General features: G+C 45.7%; 1 protein-coding gene across 1 annotated transcript in view; it reads right to left on the reverse strand.

Annotated features, from left to right (window-relative positions):
- Positions 1-372: 372 nt before the first annotated feature.
- Positions 373-23974, reverse strand: part of LOC109896303 (metallophosphoesterase domain-containing protein 1) — a 38656-nt gene continuing 15054 nt past the window's right edge. Inside the window, exons 4-7 of the mRNA XM_031831851.1 lie at positions 20227-20452; positions 5934-6049; positions 4627-4740; positions 373-3896 (exon numbers count right to left, since the gene is read on the reverse strand). Coding sequence (XP_031687711.1) covers positions 3775-3896; positions 4627-4740; positions 5934-6049; positions 20227-20452 — 578 coding nt within the window. The 3' untranslated portion in view covers positions 373-3774. The remainder of the gene's footprint in view (positions 3897-4626; positions 4741-5933; positions 6050-20226; positions 20453-23974) is intronic.

Below are 23974 nucleotides of genomic sequence, written 5' to 3' on the forward strand. Positions count from 1 at the left end.
GGATAGAAGGAAAATAAAGAGAGAGAGGAGATGGGAGTCCATATGAAAGGTACTGTATTAATGGTGTAAAGTGAAAAACCATCCGCAAATAAATTACCCCATCTCCTCCGGGATTACTGCTGTAATTATTTGAACAAGGGTTCTCATTAGAATGTGCAGAGGTGTGTAAGAACCAAGCTATCAAATGAGACATGAAGAACCCAGGTTGAGACACTGGAAATTACCTCTGGTCCCGGCTCACATAATTGATATGAGACAAAGATACGTTTGATTGGTGCAAAAGAGCCAAGTTGAAAAAAATATATAATAATCACCAGGAAAAAGGAAAACTTACATAAAGAAAGAGTTTGGGGAAGAAAAGGACAGATGATCCATTGGTCACAGATAAGGTTTAATTAAATTTGTGTAGATAATCTCTCAGAAAACCAGAAGCAGGTAGTTTTAAGAAAGGTATTTTACATTTACAGAGTTGTCTCCAGGGGCAACACATTATACAATACCATTCTAAAATGGTTGGACTTTTTTCTCTTTTCACATGAAAAAATATTGTACATCATTAAAGCAATTTTAAAAAACAATAGTTAGTATATCCCAAACAATGGTAACAATGATATACAATACAAGCAGATTGTCATCAAAAGTTATTAGATTCAGAACAGCATGCCCCAAGGAACGAATGAGAAATACAACGGCAAACATGTTGAGTTTTCAAAGAAAACAGGAAATACAGAATACAGCTATTGAGGCACAGTGCATAAAAAGTGAGACATTTCAAAGTTATGGTTGAAAGAGAATAGTAAGAAATGGCGAAAAACAAACAGACATTTCCCCCTCAGAAATCTTTAAAAGAAAGTACGATGATACAGACATTGATCCCCCCCCCCCCCGTCCCCGTCCCCCCGTCCCGGTTAAGCATGTTCCCAGGATGCTTACCCCCTGGCTCTATCCACATGCACACAATCGCACACAGGTATACACCCACATACAGTATTCACACACACTTATCTGTAAACACTCTAACTTATTCCTACAACAGCCCACTAATCTGCCCCATTAAGACATAGCCCAGCTAGCACAGTGTGCAGAACAGCAGTAAAAGCCCAGTGACCCTGGGAATAAAATGTAGCCAGAGGGGATGTTGATATATAATGTCTAATGAGAGCAGAGACAGAACAAACAGGGATGTTGTCATGTTATGCTAACCACACTTTGAGCTCAGCTAGCCAACCAAAGGCTTCCAGACGAGCAGAGGAAGGACGCTCATTCACAAGTGCTTTCGAAAGAAATTTTTTACCCTTTTTTACGCAGACAACTGCTTGACAACATGAACGCGTTAATAATAGCTACACAAGGTGTGGGTAACCCCGTGCACTCTAAAACATGATAGGCTAAAAACAACCCAATTTAGTGTTGGTTAAATAGTGGACAGAACGCATGCTGGGTTATTTTGACCCAGCCTGTTGGGTTGCATGAATGACCCAACATGTTGGGTAGTTGGGATTACCCAAACATGGGTTAATGTAACCATCAGTTGGGTATTTTTTACTCTCATGCTGGGTTGACCTAGAAGCTGGGTCTTATTTAACGTAATCCTTAGGTTATTTTCAGGAGGCGTGGTTTATTAGGGGAGTGGCTTTAAGCAAGATCTTATTGGCCACCCGTGAGACTAAATGTCACTCCTGTTCATCATCTTAAATGTACATACTGCAAATTAAAATGTCAATAACACGCTTTTCACACATTCGTCTGTAATATTAACATTCTTATTACTTATTATAAGGTATACCATCTTATTGCCTAATAAGGTATACCACCTTATTGTATCCCAACAATGGGATTTACATATACACTTCTGTAAGCGTCATTGAAGCTACAAAATGTTAAATGTTCGACCATAATATGTGATAACTATGCAACCGAACAGATGAATAGGAATGACATTTACTTTCATGGGTGGTTAAAAATAACTATGTGAAAACCACGCCCCTACTAAACTACGCCTCCTGTCTTCTGATCTGACCCGCTGGGACATAACTCAATAACCCAGCATCAATAACCCTGAAGTTTTTAAAGAAAACAACTCGTGAGTTGAGTCAACCAAACAACCCAGCATTTTTTTGAGTGTAACATAGTGCAGCTATTATTATACATTAACAAGCATTTATTAGCCTATTCAAGAAAGAACTGAACTTAGAATAAAATGTAAACATTGTTTCTGCACTGGCTCTTTTTTTAAACAACACACACACATATTTAACAACATTTGAAGTAATCCTTGATTGCTAACATGTTTTTACAATGACAGGTGATGTAGATGTACAGTTCCTGACTTCTTGACCAGTTACGGTACATTAGGCCTACACCTCATCGTCATCCATTGGTCCACTAAGAGTTCAAAGTTCATTCCCATGATACATCTCTCCCAGAAAGGGCACCATGGAGCAGCGAGAACATTCCAGACACCGCTGCTTCTGTACAGGGTCGGGAGCAAACACATTTGCCAATCCGCTCCGTTGGCTATTACGTATTTCCAGTCATCCGTACCAGGAATCAAAATCGTGCAGACTTCCCAGCCGGTGACCTCGGAATAAACTTGTCAGGATCACGGCACATGAGCCAGGGATGAGATGGTGAGCTGATTACACATGCAACGAGGGAGGGAGGGGGGAGAAGGAGAGAGGGGGAAAAACAAGGGAAAAGAGGAAGAGAAGAGATCCCTCTCCCCTGGTTAAGAGGCTTACTGAGAGTTGTAATGAGACCCAGGGGAGTGGTGTCAACACGTTTGACACTTATACTCACACACAGCCCATGGCAGAGACCTCCCACTGCCCTCACACACACACTTTGATCTCTCTCACACACAGACACATACACACGCACAAACCACCATGCCCAAGGCCTGAGAGAGAGAGAGAGAGAGAGAGAGAGAGAAAGAGAGAGAGAAAGAAAGAGAGTGAAACTAGAGGGGTAGAGGAAAAGAGGGATCAAGAGAAAAAGGGATGAGGGGAAAGCAGTGTTTTAATCTGCAGTGCAGGAAATGTGATATCAGAGTACTGGCAGGGGTATCCTTTCTGTGCTGGCAAACAGCTCCACAAAGTCGAACATGGACATTGGGTTCATGTTCTGAAACCCTACTGGTAAGTGTTCAATCACTCCTCAGGGAAGGTCTCAAATGAAGGGTGGACCACACTGTCACAATGTCAAAATGTCGCCACTGAGCAACTTCCACTGGTGGCTTAACAGAGTCCTCTATGAGGAACAAGAGAGAATGAGAGTTATCCAGTGTCTTCTTCTGAGAGAAAGACTGTGAGTTCAAACAGTGACACAGGAGACACTGTTCCCCCTGTCCTCTTCTCTATCTGACAGCCAGGTCAGTTTGTCAGTGCAGTAGAAGTGCAACAGAAGATTCACAGACTAATGCTGACATGTCCATATGAGAAATTAGGCATCTGGGGTCTGTCTTTTGCCTTACTTTCGAGTTTGTAAGAGCTTTTGTTGAAATAAAGGAATGACAGTATATTAAAGAACATCGATGGATTTGCCAAGTGAGGATTGGCAACAGCGCCTGTCTCTTTAGATACACACATCGTCTGTAAGAGACTTGGGCTTGTGTGTGTTGTGCCCCACACACACCCACACGCACACACACAGCATCCGTTAGAGCCTTGACTATATACAGTACTCCACCACACCTGCCCACCACCCTCACCTATCTGCCTTCCCACCACTTGTCTCCTGATTGGAGGGGGGCTCAGCAGAGCGGGGCTTCTCTAGTCATGTGGTCCTGGTGGGATTGGGCAGGTCGAAGACGATGGGCGGGTTCATGGGCTGGAAGTTGACGGTGCAGGCCGAGGCGTTGACGAACGTGGTGGTGCCGTCTGTCATCATACCATAACCTGGAGGAGGTAGAGGAGAGAGGAAGGGAGACGACTGTTAGAGAGGGAGAGAAAGACAGACTGTGACAGTAACACTCATTTGTTCATTGACTTCTTTACACTCTCTACATTTCCCTTTATTGACAGAACTATCCACATCTAACACTGACAACTGCATCTCATCTGACATGTAGGAAATGATTTACAGGTGAGATATTTTTTGGCCTTTTTCAATCACTCAAATGAACCGGTCTGATATAAAGAACGTGTGGCAAATGACAAAAGCTACAATTCCTTTTCTCTCCCTTCTTCCTTGCTCCCAATCTATCTCAGTCGCACAGATCCACACGCAGGGCTAAATACGGCCTGTTCCTCCCTGTGTGAATCTGATCTAGTTACTAATCTGGTCCTCTCCGAAGGGGCCATGGTGCTCCGGGGGACCCACGCTGACCTGCTAACCCCCAAAAAATAATCACTCAGCCTGGAGAGAAGGCCTCCCAGTCCCCCCTGGCCTGGATGAGACGCTGCAGTACCACTTCCAGGCATAATGTATGCCTTTAATAGAATCAAATACAGCCTCGTGGCAAGAATCCATAAACGAGTCATAATGACGCACTCCAAAGACCTTGTGCTACAAGATCGATAATCTGATTTAAATATGTAGGCTTGTGTAGCAGTATGAGAAACCTCATTCATACAGAATGAAAGTGTGTATGTGTGTGTGTGTGTGTGTGTGTGTGTGTGTGTGTACCTTCGTGGATGTGTCCGAACACGTGCAGCTTGGGCTGTACTCTCCTCTGGACAGTGTTGAGCAGCTCCATACAGCCCACCCGCTGCATCTTCTTAGGAACCCAGTCAAGGAACCCTACACACAGTGTGACACGGGTGAGAGAGAGAGAGAGAGGGAGAGAGAGAAAGAGAGAGAGACTGATTTAGTGTCACTTCTATAGGAAGCATACCGCTGAGTCTATAGAAACACTATCAGGACTAGTCTTTCTCGTGCCATGCACACATTGGTGGTGGGTGGGGTGACACAAAGTGCTTAAAATCTAGTGAAAAGCTCGAAATAAGTAAATGTAATTCAGCAACAAAAAAAACTCAAATCACTTTGGGCTACTTTACAAGTCCGTGGAGACTTTTGTGATGTGAAGAGTAATGGCTCTGTCTCCATTTCTGGACACTCGACTAATTCTCTGCTTGTTTTAAGGCAGCTGGTGAGTAAACAGCTTTCATACAGATTTGTTCCTCCTATGTATCTTCCTCCTCATCGTTAGATAAAAAAAGGCCATATTCCTCGTTTCCTCCATCTCCGTTCCATCGCTTTATCGCGCCCCATAAAAGACGACGGGTTTTGCCGCAGTGCGAACGAACCGCGCCTCTCACTCTTTTTACTCGGTCACTTTACGTCTAGCCCCTCGCTTTCTGTTGTATCCTTCTCTTCCACTTTCTCTAGACCAACGGTCTCTCTGTAGTTCTCTGTCCATTCTTTCCCTCTGTCTCTCTATCTTTCTCTTCCCCACCTCCCTCTCTCTCCTTCTCCTCCCCAGCCTCATGTCTCTCCACCTGTCTCTCCTTCTTCCCCACCTCTTTCTCCCTCTCTCTCCCCCTCCTCTCTATCCCTCTCTTTGTCTCTCCCTCTAATAGGCATTAGTGGCCCGCTGTAGCTGCTCCATATGCCGGTGGCTTATGAGGAGAGGGGAGCTGGAGACACTTGGCTAAACTGAACGGAAAATAACTCCCTGTGTTTAGAGGCGAGACGCCATGCAGCAGCCACAGAAATCAATCACACACACTCGTCTGAGCATCTCCCAGCTGCAGCAGGAGATGAGCTGTGAAAGTGTGCGTGTGTTATGCAAATGGGTATGTAAGTGTGGGTAGATATTTACTCGAGGATGATAACAGGAATAAATGACAGATTATTCATAAAGTATTACTGATTTGACAGTCTATCAAAGCACTGAGTGTGCGCACATGTGCGTGTGTGAATGTGCGTGTGTTTGTAACGTGTGTGCGATGATGTCTCATGATTGTGTCCCCCAGGTGTAATGTCTCCCTCACCCAGTGGGGGGCAGTGTGTGACCAGTATGTCGGTGGAGTCGGGGATCTGGTTCCACTTGTCCAGCAGAGCCTGACCTCTTGGCAGGTTGAAACCCCAGCCATAGTACCATGGCTGCCTGGCTCAGAGAAAGAGAGAGAAAGAGAGAGAACGAGAGAGAGATTAATACAGTATATCATATCACTGTCAACAAAATCCCCCATCAGATCATCATCTCTAATAAGGGAGAGCCCTGCGGGGGGAGAACCCTGCGGGGGGACCGATTAAGTGTGATAGCCAAAATGGCACTTAATCTCTGAACCTCAATCATCTGCTCTGACAAATCAAATCAACTCCCTCCAAACTTTAATCAAACACCACTGCTGCCACGTACAAAGTGCAATAGTGTAAATTAGACAGAACCGTAGATGAGCAGGCAGAAAGCGCTAGGATATAAAACCCCAACATTAAACATTAACGTCCACTTGATTCAACACTCGGCATTGGAGCCTTCCAGGACGGGAGGGGAAAAGAGAAGAGAGGAAAAGAGGAGAGAGGAAAAGAGGGACTTGGCGGCTGGGTCCGTGTCCCTTCACTTTGATAGAGGACGCCTCTGGTGGGTGAGTGACGGTGGAGAAATTAACATGTCACTAACAATGAGTCCTCAGATCCATCTTCCTCTGTACCGTAAGGCGAGCCACGCGTGTGTAACCACGATGACGCCGCCGTTAGCTCTCTTACCACCGGCTTTTGTTAATTTGCAGAGAGCAGTCACTGGAAAAGCCAACTTTTATCGGCGCCACGCCGTCCGTCGCTTGGCGCTTCAGTGGAACGTCAGATGGAGGCTGTTTTCTCATTTCCTGCCGTTTGTGTCCGTATGCAAGCGAGAGTGTGTGTGTGGGGGGGCACACACACACACATGTACACACACACTTGATTAAAGAGACCTAGTGGTATAATACAGCAGGATACATTTGGTGATGGTCCCAACCCTGGGGTCACTGCCTGAGAGGTTAAGGAGACAGAGTGAGAGATGCATCATGGGAAACGGTGTCCCATTTCAGCTTGAATCTACTCCATTAAAATTCCATCACTTCGGGACATCAGAGCCTAAACACTTTATGAAACATCTGAAGTTCCCAGTGAACGCAATTTCAATCATTTACACAGTGAATTTTAAAAGGTTTAAATTGGCCTGAGCATATTAATTGGGCCGGTTAAATATTCATGTCCGTCTTAACATGGATGTCTCAATTAAAATGAGATGAGCTGCCAGTCTCATCTGCGTTCCAAATGGCACCATATTCCCTAGTGCACTACTTTTGACCAGAGCTATATTGAGAATAGAGTGGCATTTGAGACACAACCCATCCATCCCCTCTTCATATCTGAATGGAGAGATGAAGAGGAAAAACACTTTTCTCTGGTAATCGCAATTGGACTGTAATTTCCCTAAGAGGGTTCGATAAAAAGAGAAAGAGAGAGAGACAGAGAGATAGAGAAGGGGGGTAGAAAAGGAAAAGGGGAGATGAGAAAGAATTAAGGGGCTATTGAGAGAGACATGGAGATGGAATGAGATAGAGATGAAGGGAATGAGAGAGAAAATAGTGAGTTTGTACATTATGTAAATACTTGCATTTCTTCTTTCTGTTCCCACTTCCAGCTCATCTCAAGTTAAAAGTCTGGGATTTTCTACCACTAGGGTCAAAATCACATGCTATAAAGTATCTAGCCGGCTAGCAGATACCTATAGACTTCCAGGCGTTGCGCTAACGCTAGTTAGCATTGGATCATGATACTACCACCAACTTCCTTCATACTGGATGCAGAGACATAAAAATGGTATCCACGAGTTCATCTGACTCTGAAGGTGCACCTGACTGTATTATTTTATAAGCACATGGACCATATAAAATGTCACATCTCAACCGTGTTACATGTCACATCCTTATCCCAGTAGCAAAAGGAAGATACACTGATTTAACTGTGAGAGTGCAACTTCACTCCAGGAAAAACCCTGATTCTTCTGATTGCAGTCTAAACACGAAAACTAAAAGAACATAATGCTATGGATAACATCTCCACGATATGAATAGGATTTGACCAGGAAAGGGATTAGAAATAAACTAGCGTTTTTTGGTGCAGTTAGGGAGGAGAATTGGGGACGTGCTCAGCATATTAAAGATAGGTTTGTTATTTGTTACGGATATGAAAAAGAAGGAAACAGATGTTTGAGTTAGAGCGCTGGATCCCTAGGCGTCGTCTAGGGGCAAAGCAAAGCACGCTGGGAAAAAACAACGGCGTAAAAATCACTTTCATTTGATGTGATTCTTTTCCCCCTTTTCTAAAGCGAGAGAGAGAGAGAGAGCGAGAGAGACTGACAGAGAGAGAGAGAGAGCGAGAGAGAGAGCGAGAGAGACTGACAGAGAGAGAGAGAGAGAGAGAGAGAGAGACTGGCAGAGAGAGAGAGAGAGAGAGAGAGAGAGAGAGAGGTTGAGTCAGGTTAACCCAAAACACCACTTTACTTAACAGGGTAATATTATAGAAGGTTTGAAAACAAATAAGAGATCAGTCTAGCTCTCAGTAATGTGTGCGTGTAACTATTTCAGTGTGTGTATGTGTGTGTGTGTGTGTTTCTCCATTCAGAAGCTTAATGATATCATTGGAGAAAGCCCATGAATGATTAACGAATCAGGCAGTGCTGAGGGGCGCGAGGCGTTAACCACACACACACACTTTGGTTAACTTCACAGTCGTTAGGAAGAAAAACAGCACGCCAGAAGAGGAATTTTAAATCTAAATCAATTCCAGACTTATCCTGAGGTCTAGAGAGGAACAGGCTTGGTGAGAAATAGAGAAAGAGAGACAAAAGACGAAAGAGAGAATGAGGGAGCTTGCTTTAGTGATGTTGTGAGATGGGAAAAGAGATAGAGAAAGGGAGGTGAAGAAAAACAGAGAGAAAACACAGAAGAGAGTGTTATCTATACAGTATAGAACAAGTCTGGGTTCTCTCTATATATCTTTTGATAGACAGTATGAAGAGAAGCAGAATAGGAAGATGGAATAGATGAGGGAGGCGCAACCAGAGAGACAGCTAATGAATGTGTGTATGCTATAGGAGTGTGTGTGTGTTCATTTCAAGTTTGTTATTTCTCAGAGAATCAGAGTGCATGCAGTCACACCCCACCATCATCACCTCAGCTTGAGTTAATTAAGAGCTACTGTCGACTTAACGACCCTAATAACAGCCTGGAAGGAAGGGGAGGAAAACACACGCACACACACACACACTCTCTGCTTGTGTGCTCTTATTAGACTGTGTGTATCTGCGTGTACTGTATGTGTGTGCATGTGTGTATGCTCACATCTGGGTAATACTAAAGGGGGTTGCTGTCACTTGTCACTCCTAAGAGCTGAGTTTTTCTTATTAAACCCCCTGCCTCCCCGCACCACTTGACGTGTGTCTCCGTACCCCCCCCATCCTAACCTCGTTAAGAGCCTGTTTCAATTAAAAGTGTTCCGGGGTGGGAGAGGTCCGTTGGGACGCCACTGCTCAGATAGAGGTCAACAGAGCTGCTTAGAGATGCTTTTAGCAGCCTTCCTGTTCTCATTTACTCATTCACTAGCCCGGAGGCTAGGTGGGCTAGTTCAAACACAGGCTACTGACTGTTAACACTGCTTCCTATTACTGGGTAATTACACACAAACAATACATTCTACTCTGAGGGAACTTCTCTCTGTCAGTATTAGATACTAGTAAATACTGCTAGGTACTCTATGTCCACTGACTGTCTGATATCTCCCATTGTCCTCTTTGTTTAAGTCTACTCCATGAGCCAATGAGGAGCCATTTTAAAATGAGTCAGTTGAAGAAGTAGCATCAACACTGCTTCTGTCCCATTCTCTCTATCACACACAATATGATTCAAATCTTTCAATAGGACAGTTCTAAGTTAATTTACAGACACATAGCCCGCGCTGGTACATGGGAGAAGCAGGCGAGAGTTTGACTCCAAGAAGACGCTATTTCATGTTACAGAGAAATATGTTTCTTTCTCTTTTCCATTATTAATCCCAACACTAAACCTTTCTCAGCACACACTATTCTCCCTCCCACACACAATGGTTAATGTACAGACTTTGATGTTTAATCACGACTACCACACACACACACACACAAGCCAGTCCACCCGGCAAGATTGATCCTCACAGCAGGACTACTGAGACGGAGGGAGAGAAAAGGGGAAGGAGAGGGATGGGGAAAGGGACGGACACCGACACTGATGCAGAGAGAGAGGGAAAGAAAGGGAGTGGGATAGAGGGAAAATAAGAGATGGGGAAGGAGAGAGAGAGAAGGCTGAAAGGCAGAGTACTGTATATCTGACTCTGACAGTCAGGAGGATAAGAAATGTGACAGGGCCCAGCCTGCAGTAACCGAAAGGTCGCTGGTTCGAATCAGCCGTTCTGGCCTTGAGCAAGGCAGTTAACCCCCAACAACTGCTCCCCGGGCACCGATGATGTCGATTAAGGCAGACTCCCGCACCTCTCTGATTCAGAGGGGTTGGGTTAAATGCGGAAGACACATTTCGGTTGAATGCATTCGGTTGTACAACTGACTAGGTATCCACCCTTTCCCTGTGTGAGCTACAGAACAGTCCTTACTTCAACACCACCGTACCCTCCTGTTCTTCCCGTCACCATCTTTCTTCATTTCCCCATGTCCTTACTTAATCTGTCATTCTCCATCTTCATTGTATCTATCCGTGTACCATAACTCAATCCATCTATTCCTCCTTCTATATTTCTGTCTTCTAGTGAGCACCCACTCTCTCCCTCCCTCTCTTCCTGTCTAATCTCACCTCTCCACCTCTTTACCTCTACCTGCCCCCATCCCCACTTCCCCTCTCTCTGTGGAGGCAGATTGGGGACATATTGGCCCTCAGCATGACTTATGTAACACCCAGCAGGGTCAGGAGGAAGCGGGCTGACACGCTGACACACACACGCAAAACATTTAGAAAGAAATATGAACACACACACAAGACACCGAAACAGGGAAACTTTATCAGTAAATGTTGACACACGGGAAATCAAGCAATGCTGTTTTGTAGTCAGTCTCTCCTCCCATCTTTCCCCCTCTCAGTGCCTGTTGTGTGTGTCTCTGTAATGGCTTAATTGCAGGCGAGCGGTGAGCGCAGTAGGGGGTCCAGCACTGGGTGGGTGGAGGATTAGGTGACGGACTACCACAGAGCTCTCATCCACTAAACACAGTACAGTCACTGAGCTACACCAGTGAATGTCTAGCCCCGGGGCTGACACACACACACACACACACACTGACACACACCTGCACAACCCCCTCTGAGCTGATATACACATTTTGTTATACACAGACACACCCCTGTACAGCAGTAGTCTCAGAGTGTCCAACCATTCTGGTGAAACTGGAGCAGACGTACGTGGCGTCGCAGAGCCCATCTGTGACAGAGTGCAGGGAGACCCCCCCCCACACACACACACACACACCAAGCCTCATCAACAAAACAGTGATGGGTACAGAGACACTTGTCTTGTGTGAAGTCTGAAAGGCCTGGTGCTCTGGACCAGTAGCAGTCAGCCTCACAGCTGTGCTCATTTACAGCTTCACACTCATCAGCAGCAGCAGCACACAACCCAAGAACCCCCACCAGCTTCAATGTTAGGTTTAAAGCCAGACGTGTGTTCTTATAGGGTTTTCTCAAAGGAGAGCATATATTCTGTCAATAAAAAACTCATCTTTATTAAACTAGCAGCAGCACACAACAATATTATACAGATGTGAAGCTGCCTGTACATTTCCTCTCGAAAATCTACATTTCTTTGTCAAATCAAGCTGGTTTCATCCATTCCCACAGCGAGCCCCATCAATGAAGCGCAGCTGCTGTCTAAACCAACCACTACCCCCCCCCCCCCATAAATCCCAGAGCTCCCACCTCTCTCTCTCTCATATCTACTCCTCCACTGTGTCATTAATTCTGCTTGTTTGGTGAAATGCTGAAACATTGTTCCCACTGCCCCGTGTCGATCACATACTCACATGCACACACAATCTCACACACTAGCATGCACAAACACGCTTTCACACACTCGCATGCACAAACACTCTCGCCCACTCACATGCACGCATGCACACACACACACACACACACACACACACACACACACACACACACACACACACACACACACACACACACACACACACACACACACACACACACACACACACACACACACACACACACACACCTGGCAGGTCTCAGTCTCCCTATAGACTGATGATTCCCACATTTAATAAAACGCAGGCAGACTTCCTCTAAAGGGGAACGATGAGGGGTGGAGGGAATTAGGAGAGGAGAAAATAGGGGGAAAATAAATATATGATATACTGTAGGGAGAAGGAGAGACGGATAGACAAAGACAAAAAAGAGAAGGAAGAATTAGAAATGGGAAAAAAAGAGTGATACAGACATACCACCAGATAGCTAAAGAAAGAGAAATGAGAGACAGACACAGAGAGAGAGAGAGAGAGAGAGAGAGAGAGAGAGAGAGAGAGAGGGCAACAGAGGGACTGATGCGTAAGGTTAGTGACAGATGAATAGATGTGTCTCTTGTTCCTGCTCTCCTCTCTTCCTCTGTCACTCTTCCTCTCCCTCCTGCTTGCTGCTCTTCCTCTGTAATCAAGTTGGATGTCAGAAAAGACAAACGCATCCCTGTCCATCCTCGCTTCCCTCTCCTCCGTGCCTCTCCCCCCCCTCCTCCGTGCCTCTCCCCCCCTCTCTGCCGTGCCTCTCCTCCGTGCCTCTCCCCCCCTCTCCGCCGTGCCTCTCTCCCTCTCCTCCGTGCCTCTCCCCCCTCTCCTCCGTGCCTCTCCCCCCTCTCCCTCTCCCTTTCGATTTTTTTTTTTTTTTTTTTTAAACAGAAAAGTACAGATCAGCAGAAACTAGCCCAGTCAGAATCTCCGAATCTCAGAGGAAACCGTGTTTGATCAGGGACTGAGCCTCTCACACACGTCTCTCCTATACCTGTGCTATAGCTTACGCTTCATAATTGTACATCTACCCACACATCAAATCTACATCAGTGACATGCAATAAAGTGGGACTTAGGAAAGACTACTTGTAGTTAAACAGACACAGGACTTTGCAGGAACTTCGGGCTACACGGCAGAATATGACATCTGGGTCGTTCACTATCGTATTATCACCAATATTTCTGGTGTTTTACATCGCACCATAAAACAGAAAGTGAAGCTCTGAAACTAAATCAGGCTAAAAGCATTTCTTACCGTATTAACCCGAGAGAACGAGGAGGAAAGAACGCTTCTATTGACAATGTTTCAGCAATTTACTGCCCTTTTTCAAATAAGTATTTTTACCATGAATTTATAAGTTACAACACAGTTGCCGATACAATCTCAAGCAATATGCTGTAAACACAATTATGTCACCTTGTCCTCACAAGGTTCCAATATTCAGACGCGTAGTCACACTATGACACATCTGTCATGGATCCCTATGACATGCACTGTCAGGAATAGTTACCCTGCGACGGTCATGAAATGCTCTGTGAGTTTGTCCAGATTCTGTAGCCAACTACCCTGAACAAAGACCCCCCTCCCCTCTCCCTCTCCCTCTCCTCCCCCTATCCCTGGATGGGTAGTGCGAGGTACTGAGAGATGACAAATCTGCTGGGTCCTGACAGACGACTTCATGCCCAGCGATAATGAGCTCCCGTCGGATGCTGATCTCACAGGATGCACAGAGACACGTTACACTAACGTTGCACTAACGTTGCAGCTAGGGTGGGGGGGGATTCATGTGGATGTCCACATGCCGCCACCTACGTCTTCTCGCAAAGTGGATACACTTGACAGAAAAGTGTGAAAGAGAGAAAGGAAGGAGAGAATGAGAGAAGAAGAGAAGCATGGGGGGAGAAATGAGAGGCCAACGGACAAACAGAGAGACAGGAAGATTGGAAGACAAAGAAAGACTAAGGGGATGAGGAAGTGAGTCTCTCTGTGGAAGTACATGTGTGTGTGTGTGTGTTCAATGTGTGTGTGTATGTCAGCAGCATGTGTGTGTGGAGAGGTAGGGGTGTAGGCAGCGCCTGCTTCCAACATCGTGTAAACCTCCCTTGTTGCAGCAGGTGGAGGAAAGCTGCAGCAGCCCAGTGTGTGTGTGTGTGTGTGTGTGTGTGTGTGTGTGTGTGTGTGTGTGTGTGTGTGTGTGTGATGAGAGCAGGTGGGTGAGAGCTGTGTCATATGGAGGTGCCTGGAGCGGCAATGGAGAGAGGGGTCCAAACCCTGCAGGCTTTGGGGGGATGGGGGGGAGGACAGAGGAGGGCCAAGAAAGAAAGAGGGGAGGGGGGAGAGTGAGGAACAGAATACACCCAAATATGCCAGCAAGGTTCCCCTTAAAGATTTGTCTGTGCGTTGACCCACCTAATGCTTAAAGTAGGGATCTTGTTTCAAGCCGGCACTCATGATGTTAAAGCCATGAGTTGACCTCCCATTTGGTTAACACTGATATGGGTCAACATGGTCATAAGGTCCAATGCACACTAACCACTTTGAAGTAAGCTGCAGGTTGAGTAAAAGATCGGACATCTCTAGCCTCTTATACCTGACACTAGCCCTCCTAGACGTTCTCCTGTGTCCATACCTGCCCATACACCCATCATCCACGGTTTAGTCTGACTCCATTCCAAACACACCTCTGTAGAGTGTCACAACAGGTCTTTGTCGTATTTTGATTCCCATGGTTGAGCCTACACTGCCGCCTGCCTGCTTGTCTCATTTCCACATTTCCCTAATAACAGCCGTGGCGCTAGGCGCTAACCCTGTTAGCGTAGAACATAATGAATTCCCATTTAAATAGCATTTAGAAGTGCTAGGGAAGCACATTTGTCCCTTCCTGTTCTAAATAATGACCAATTACCATGGAGGAAGAGGTGGCTTCACAGAGGAGGAGAGACAGTTGAGACGGCAGTGGGGGAGACGGGGGAAAGAGTGGAGAGATGGGGGAGGGGCTTTCCTTTTTAATTGGTGGCAGATCTCAATGTGACGCGTATCTTTTTATTCTTATGATTCTGCAGGGGGGGGGATAGGGAGGGAGCGGGGAGAAGAGATAGGGAGAGAAAAATGAGGCAAAAAGTGAGAGGAGGAGGTAAAGAGCGAGAGAGAAAGAGGGCGAGTGACAGAGAGCGAAAGACAGAGGAACTAGCATGTGTCTAAGCTGTGTTTGTCTTGGAGGGATAATGTGCGTTAGCTACATCCACTACAGTCTAATTCTGTCCAGAAAAGCTGTTGGACTTCTTTTTTCCAACTCCTTCAGAGTGATAGTTGCCTTGGCAACCGTGGCAAATCTTCCCTTTCTCAAACAGATGTCCCATTTAGTTGGAAATTAGAATGTGTAAAAACCCACGAGACACAAATTATTTCAAAGTTCTCCGTTGGACAGAGGGAGAGAGAAGAACAGGAAAGAAAGGAAAAGAAAAAGGAGAGCCTTCTACTGTTGCTCCCTCCCTCCCATCCACCAGTCTCCTGTGCATAAGAAAACACACTGATTTGCCAAAGATGGAGGTTGATGGAATGGTGGAGGGTGGGGTGAAAATATGGCAGGTGGGGGTGAAGAGGGACCCCTGTTCTGAACCAGTGCTGGGCATCATGGCAGCACGCGTGCCAGCACAGCAGAAGGGTCTGATATAGAGGACAGAGACACCCTAAGGGGGAAGAAATCACCCCACACACACAAACACTCACAGCATCATACAAGCCCACTCACACCCCTGATGCCTTTTTGGACAAGCATTCCTGGTCCTCTAGACTGGTTCTGACTATGTGGTCTAATTGTGGTCAACAAGGACACTGACCAGTGACTGCTCACTGCCTGACCCGACTGAGACCGCAAGGGAGAAACTATACGCTGAGAACAACACTATATCTGTGTGTGTGTGCAAGAAACAGAGAGGAGAAGAGGGAGAACATACAGACAGAATCACTTTAATTCAAATTTATTATGAAGCTCGCATGCCTTGGAGGGGAAGCATTTGTGTGTAACCAAAGAGGATGGCCTACAGCACCACACACACAGACACACACAGACAGACACACACACAAACACATGCCTTCCTCTTGAGGCCTTTTAACAGGTAATTTGAAGAGAAATCCCTACAGGAAAAAGACACACTAAACGCCTTCTCCTCCTCTCCTCCCTCGTTCATTCTCTCTCTCCCTCCCTTCTTAACGCCTCACCATAAGTGTGTTTACTCACCGGCAGGGACAGAGACTGACAGCACTTAGAGAAAGCGAACGAGAATAGACGAAAGAGATTAAATAACAAAGAGAATCTACAAGTGCTGAAGAAGGTAGTTTTTCTCTCGCTTTTCCCCTCCAAACCTTAAGTGGCCGTTTATTACTACTCAGTGTTCATCATAGGCTACCTCACTGTCCCAATTGGGGAATACACCTCAACCACTGGAAACAGGCGATGTGGACGAACAAGAGAGAAAGAAGAAAAGAGGAGGGGAGAGAGAAGGATGGGTAGAGCACAGGGCTCCAGGGTTTTTGGGACAGTCTCTGAGCACATCAGATGTTAATTTAGCAAGGCCTCTGGTGAGCAGTCCTAGAAAATTAACACCCACCACGAGACACTACTGTAGCTAGATAGCTGGTTCCCACAGGGAAGGACGACAAGTCTCCCCTGCTCTCTCTCCCCCGCTCTCTCTCGTTATATCCTGTAAGAGCTGTTCAGCAGTAACAGCTAGAACTCATATACTATTTCCAAAGAGGTCAAATTACCTTCATCATTTCTACATGATCATTAGAGTCCTGCTATTAACAACCCCTCTGAGTATTCTGTCCCTCTCTCCCTCTTTCTCGCCCCGCCACTCTCCACCCCTCCTCTCAGTCTACATCACAACACCTGTTCATTAAAAACAGAGCGCAAAGAGATCTCTCCTTCTTGCCATCCCTCCTTCATCAGAGAAGTTTTCAAAACAGGGGGAGCATGTATTCTGTCCCTCACCATGAATCAAAGAAAGCAGAGGGGGAGGAAGAGGAGAAGACTCTCTTCATCTCTTTAGTTTTTCTGATGAGCTTTCTTAATTGGGCCACTATAGAAAAAAGTGAATTCCTAAATAATTAAAAAATCTAATTAAGGAGTCTTTTGCATCTCCATGCTTAATTATTCCGTTCAGAGAGCAGTGGGGAGCGATACATTTCTCCCGTTTAATATTTTTCTTTTTTTAAGTCTCTCCTCTCCTCATCCCACCACTCCCCCATCAAGAAACAGCTCCTGATTTCTCTCCTCTGTCCTCCCCCTCTCTCTCTCCCGTCGCTCTTCAGATGTGTGTGTGTGTGTCTGTCGTCCTCAGAGACGGTCATTATGAACACTTAGAGTTAACTCCACAGAGAGGGCCGCTATAAGGCCTCTGTTACTCTCTCCACCCCCCTCTTCTCCACCTCTCCCCCTTTCCCGCGCTCCTTTCACCATTCCTACCTCTAAATCTCTACATCTCTTTCTTTACACCATTCTCTTACCTTCTTTCTACACCCTCTCCCGTTTACTATCTCCTCTCTATAATAACATTCCTATCTCCCTGCTATATCTCTCTCTCATTGGTGTTCCAACCTCCCTGCCGAGTCCAAAAGAAGCGCAAAGCTTCTTTGAGAAAACCAGTGAAGAGAGAGTGAAATACTTGGAGGATCTACGTGGAACTAAAGCTGTAGAAAGAACATGTTTAAAATGACATGTTTAACTACAAGGCCGGTCATTCATTGGTCAGTCCATGATCAAGGTGAGGGCGACACAGTTGTGTTGAATTGAATCATCGGTGTGGAGATTACCACTGAATCACAATTCAATTCATCGTTTAAGGGACTGGTTTACGATGAATTGAATCATCGGCGTGGAGATTACCACTGAATCACAATTCAATTCATCATTTAAGGGACTGGTTTACGATGAATTGAATCATCGGTGTGGAGATTACCACTGAATCACAATTCAATTCATCGTTTAAGGGACTGGTTTACGATGAAATTAATCAGGCCCACGCAGTCTATGCTAATCATTTAAATAGGCTACATCATTTATAGTTCACTTCTTGGCTATACCAGCAGGGCACACACACACGCACACACACACATTCACACACGCACCACAGTGTTGTGATCTCCTTAATTAGCCATGTGATTAGCTACATTGGAAGTCTGCAGTGAAGCGAGGAGCTCTCTCTCCCCCGTGTAAAGCAAAACATGTGTTCCCGAGACCTCATACATTCTGACACACACACGCACACACAGCTGTAGACTACACTAATGCTGCCACCTCTGCCCTCTCAGACACACTCAAAAAAAGAAATGAATAAAATCCCAAACACAGTTGAGCAGGTCTACATTAAAACTCCCCTCACTCGTTCCAGTTTCTCCTCCTTCTCCATCGTTCCGCTGTGTTTCTGTGCTTGTGTTGTGTGTAGCGGCTCTGCCTCGTTTGGGCTTTGAAAAGACGACCACTGTGGCTAATTCCCATGCCTCCCACACTACTGTTAGACTATGGTTCGGGCTCTTCTGTTCTACCTCCATCACAGACACACACACACACACACACACCTTCCATTCTGCCTCCATGTCCCTTTAGCTCCGAGACGCGGGGTGGCTTTGCGATACGCCCATGACAAATGACTTATAAACTTGCATTACCGTCAGAACAGGAACAGAGGCACACACACACACACACACACACACACACACACACACACACACACACACACACACACACACACACACACACACACACACACAACTGCTCCCCCATGCTGTCCTTTTGATTCCACATTTCAGAGAATGGCAAATTGTTAGGATTTGGGTAGGATGCAGCATGCTATGTTTGGATCTAATTTTGGCTGGAGACTGGGGCGTAGGGATAGGGATTGTGGAGCTGTGTGTGTGTGTGTGTGTCTGTGACAGAGACATGGGACGGACAAGAAAGCACCATGCTGCGAGCCACATGCAATCAGACAGGAGCAGAGGGTAGAACGACAGGAGCAGAGGGGAGAACGACAGAAGCAGAGAACGACAGGAGCAGAGGGGAGAACGACAGGAGCAGAGGGGAGAATGGCTGGAGCAGAGGGGAGAACGACTGGAGCAGAGGGGAGAACGACTGGAGCAGAGGGGAGAATGACTGGAGCAGAGGGGAGAACGACTGTGCGGTTACAGTTCATTCAGGGCAGATGACTCATCAGGGCAGGAGACACAGACAGACAGGCAGAGAGGCTTCTTTCCCCTCACCACCCCAAGGCTACAGTACAGGCCGGTCACGGGCCATAAATCAGTCCCAGTCTGGCATCGCCATGGAGACGGGACTGGAGCGGGTAAAGCAGGCGCTGTCCCACTGCTCCTGACAGAGATTAGAGAGAGACAGAGACATCCTCGTTCCCCCGTGTTCCCCGTGCTCCCACTGCCGAGCCAGCGACATGTGGAGCGCACAGACAGACAGGTGGATTGAGGGAGAGAGAGAGGGATGAGGAGAGGTAGAGAGATAGAGGGAGCAGACAGTGTGGAGAGGGAAACACACGGCGCCTCCAGCTGGAGTCCCTCTGTGCTGGAGGAACAGAGCCTCGGGCTGCTGCAACACACACACACACACACACACACACACACACACATTATTTAATCTACCTTCTGTAGCAAGCCTACTGCACCAGCCAAGCCCGGCCGATGTTACTGAATTGAAGCTGTGTGCACCATTCTTCCTCTCACCCCCTCTGTCTTCAGTTCTCTCCCTCTCTCCCCCCATCCCTCCTTCCTCTCTCTCCGCCTTCTCAACACACCTGAGGCATCTCTCCATAGTGGCTATTCCTCTAACTCAAGGGACCCCACTATCTCAGCAAACCAATTACCTAGCACAGGGGTCCCCACAACCATCCCAGTGCCTACACACTGCCTCTGGGGCCCCTCACCAAACACACATACTGCATTATGGGGCATTGGTAAACCAGCACCACACACACAGGCGCTGACCAGGGAGAGAGAGGAGAGGAGAGAGGGAGGGAGGCATTGAGAAAGAGAAGAAGGAACCATAGCTAGAGAGGTAGCCAATGAAAAAAAGAGCATGAGAGGAAGTGTGTGGAGGGGAGGGTGAGTGAATGACTGACAGGAAAGTAAGTGGAGAGGAAGGACAAAATGGTTGTGAGAGAAGATTGATAGATAGATATAGATCAAGTAGTAGGAGTGTTGTCAACTATCAGGTATACTGCAGTTACAGAGTCACCCACCAGGGGGAGCCGTAGATACGGAAGCCTCGTACAGTGACCTCTGAGTCCTGCAGGTAGATACAGTTGGTGAGCAGGGACTGGACGTTCTCGTAGTTCTCTGGTTTCAGCTTGGAGGCCGACGGGAAGTAGTAGAAGTCCTGCTTGATCAGGTCAGCCATGAACTCCTGGTCAAAGGTCAACTCATGGTTCCCCGCAATCACTATCTTTATGTCATAGGGCAAGGTGCCTGGGAGGGAGAGGAGAGAAAGGAGAAAATGGACCATCAGTTCAAAAGTAGTCCATACCCATTCAACAAACTTCTACAGGTGCAACAGAGTACCAAACTCCAATGGAAAAAGAGAATTGAATTGAAACGGAATTTCTTTCTTTGTGTCTCATCTGTCATAGGTCATAGGTCTTACTAGCTCCGATCCATCTTAGTTGCAATAGTGTCAACAATCAAATTTGCTTTGTTCGTTCTCACAAAGACATCTCTTATCTGACAGTCACAGTTCCATTAATCACAGGTAACAAAGGAATAGGAAAGGAAATATTTATCGCAACTTTCAATAGAGTTATTTCCTTATTTAGCATTTTAGGAATATAGTAATTGTTTTGATTTTAGGAATATTATAAATAAAATGATTTTAGGTCTATAGTAAATAACAAACATATTCTATCTGAATAACTATTTTCTACATGAGCCATTGCTTGAGCATCTTTGTCATAGAATGGACCCTTCATCCAAACTCAGTCAATAATCGTGTACTGTAACTCCTCCTCTTTAATTGGCTATTCGATCCGTGCTGCCTGTCAAACACTGGCAAGCCAACACACACATCTACATATCCCCTAATGTTTTCAAAGGGTTGATGAAAAAAAACTTGTGAAAAACCATGACAAATCTGGGGGCCTTCTTTGTCTACGAGACGTGAGATGCTTCGCCGTTTGTCAGGTAGCACGGTTGATGGAGACTTCAATCACTGTGCATTTTTTGACAATTACTGCGAGAACGATGTGGCATGCTGTGTGTGTGTGTGTGTGTGTGTGTGTGTGTGTCGTGCTGCTGAAAAGGAGTAATTAAACTCAGCTTTAGCAGAGGCTGACAAATCAAGAGACGGCTCTGTCACAACAGCCAGTCAGAGAACAGTGACAGCATCCAGAAAGACAGAAGGGGCCGGGGGGAAGGGGGTAGGAGAAATGGAGGAACCCGAAAATCCTTGAGTGGAAAAGAGGAAGAACTAGCTAGGCTGGATGTAACACTTTTTTATAGGGTTATTGTACAGATAGACACAATGGAAATAAACTTTATGGACCTTGATTTGAGTTTTTCTTACTTATGGAAACATCAAAATAACCTAAACCATAAGAATGATCTTACAACGATTTTTGCACCTGAAAACAAAGGCAAGTTTACATACTGGCATGATTTAACAGCAAAGAAATGTGTGGCCTAATGTACACCTCACAAAGAAGGGTCATAACCCACTTGTAACAATCATATAATTACAATTACAATTGTTCTATGGTTACAATAAATGTTCACAATGTGTAGCCATAGAAATAGTGGAATGTGTTCAGGAACAGATCAATAGAGCAATGCCTTTAGTACAGTGCCTGCAAAGGTGTTCATGCCCCTTGACGTTTTTCCTATTTTGTTGCATTACAACCTGTCATTTAAATGGATTTTTATTTGGATTTCATGTAATGGACATAAACAAAACAGTCCAAATTGGTGAAGTGAAGTGAAATGAAACAAACAAACAACGGAATAGTGGTGTGTGCATATGTTTTCACCCCCTTTGCTATTAAGCCCCTAAATAAGATCTGGTGCAACCAATTACCTTCAGAAGTCACATAATGAGTTAAATAAAGTCCATCTGTGTGCAGTCTAAGTGTCACAAGATCTGTCACATGATCTCAGTATATATACACCTGTTCTGAATGGCCCCAGAGTCTCCAACACCACCAAGCAAGGGGCACCATGAAGACCAAGGAGCTCTCCAAACAGGTCAGGGACAAAGTTGTGGAGAAGTACAGATCAGGGTTGGGTTGTAAAAAAATATCTGAAACTTTGAACATCCCACGGAGTACCATTAAATCCATTATTAAAACATGGAAAGAATATGGCACCACAACAAACCTGCCAAGAGAGGGCCGCCCACCAAAACTAATCAGAGAGGCAACAAATAGACCAAAGATACCCATTAAGGAGCTGCAAAGCTCCACAGCAAAGATTGGAGTATCTGTCCATAGGACCACTTTAAGCCGTACACTCCACATAGCGTGGCCAGAAAAAAGCCATTGTTCAAGAATTGTTTTTGGTGTTTGCCAAAAGGCATGTGGGAGACTCCCGAAACATATGGAAGAAGATACTCTTGTCAGATAAGACTAATATTTAGCTTTTTGACCGTCAAGGAAAACACTATGTCTGGCGCAAACCCAACACCACTCATCACCCCGAGAACACCATGTTTTTCATCGGCAGGGACAGGGAAACTGGTCAGAATTGAGGGAATGATAGATGGCGTTAAATACAGGGAAATTCTTGAGGGAAACCTGTCTCAGTCTTCCAGAGATTTGAGACTGGGACAGAGGTTCACCTTCCAGCAGGACAATGACCCTAAGCATACTGCTAAAACAACACTCGAGTGGTATAAGAGGAAACATTTAAATGTTTTAGAATGGCCTAGTCAAAGCCCAGACCTCAATCCAATTGAGAACCTGTGGTATGACTTAAATATTGCTGTACACCAGCAGAACCCATCCAACTTGAAGGAGCTGGAGCAATTTTGCCTTGAAGAATGGGCACAAATCCCAGTGCCTAGATGTGCCAAGCTTATAGAGACATACCCCAAAAGACTTGCAGCTGTAATTGCTGCAAAAGGTGCCTCTACAAAGTATTGACTTTGGGTGGTTGAATAGTTATGCACGCTCAAGTTTCTTTTGGTCTTATTTCTTGTTTGTTTCACAAGACAAAATATTTAGCATCTTCAAAGTGGTAGGCATGTTGTGTAAATGAAATGATACAACCCCCCCCAAAAAATTAATTTTAATTCCAGGTTGTAAGGCAACAAAATAGAAAAAATGGCAAGGGGGTGAATACTTTTGCAAGCCACTGTATCTATCTTCATCCTTTACTGACAGACAACCCAAGTGCTATTTCTAGCCAATAAAAACAAAATCCTGAACTCTTCATAACAGAGCAAATTTCAGAAGCCAACCAAGGCCCCAGAGTTCCCAAACACCAACATGGGGTTCCCAAACACCAACGTGGATTGGCCGGTATTCACAGTTCCACTCAAGAGAGAAGTGGCATCCTTCAAAAAGATTGAAGTCCAGCCTGAGAAATCAACCCTCTGCATCATCCAGCTGACCCTGAAAAAGGTGTTCAGGGACATGTGGCATTTTGCAGCGGGGATGAACCATCTCACAGATCTACACGACGGCATGGTTGGCTCCATCTCACAGATATAGACAAATCGTCAGCTCCATTAAGGAATGATGTAGATGCCTATCAGAGGAGCAGGGTCTTCTTGTTCAGATTCCAACATGGTAGTTTGGCACGGAACGCCGGCTCAGTTTTGTAAAAGTAGTGAGGGAAGAGATCAGAAGGAAGTGTACTCAATGACTTTCCTTTAAAGAAGAACTTCTGGTTGCTTTGAGACGCCAAGACCTGCAGCCAGTGGACAATGTTAGGAGCTTCAGTTCATCTGATGACTTAAAAGGATAATTAATTTTCATCATCAGCAGCACCACCCCAACATCA

The sequence above is a fragment of the Oncorhynchus kisutch genome, linkage group LG9 (genome assembly GCF_002021735.2).
Source record: "Oncorhynchus kisutch isolate 150728-3 linkage group LG9, Okis_V2, whole genome shotgun sequence".
In the NCBI taxonomy this organism is placed as follows: domain Eukaryota; kingdom Metazoa; phylum Chordata; class Actinopteri; order Salmoniformes; family Salmonidae; genus Oncorhynchus; species Oncorhynchus kisutch.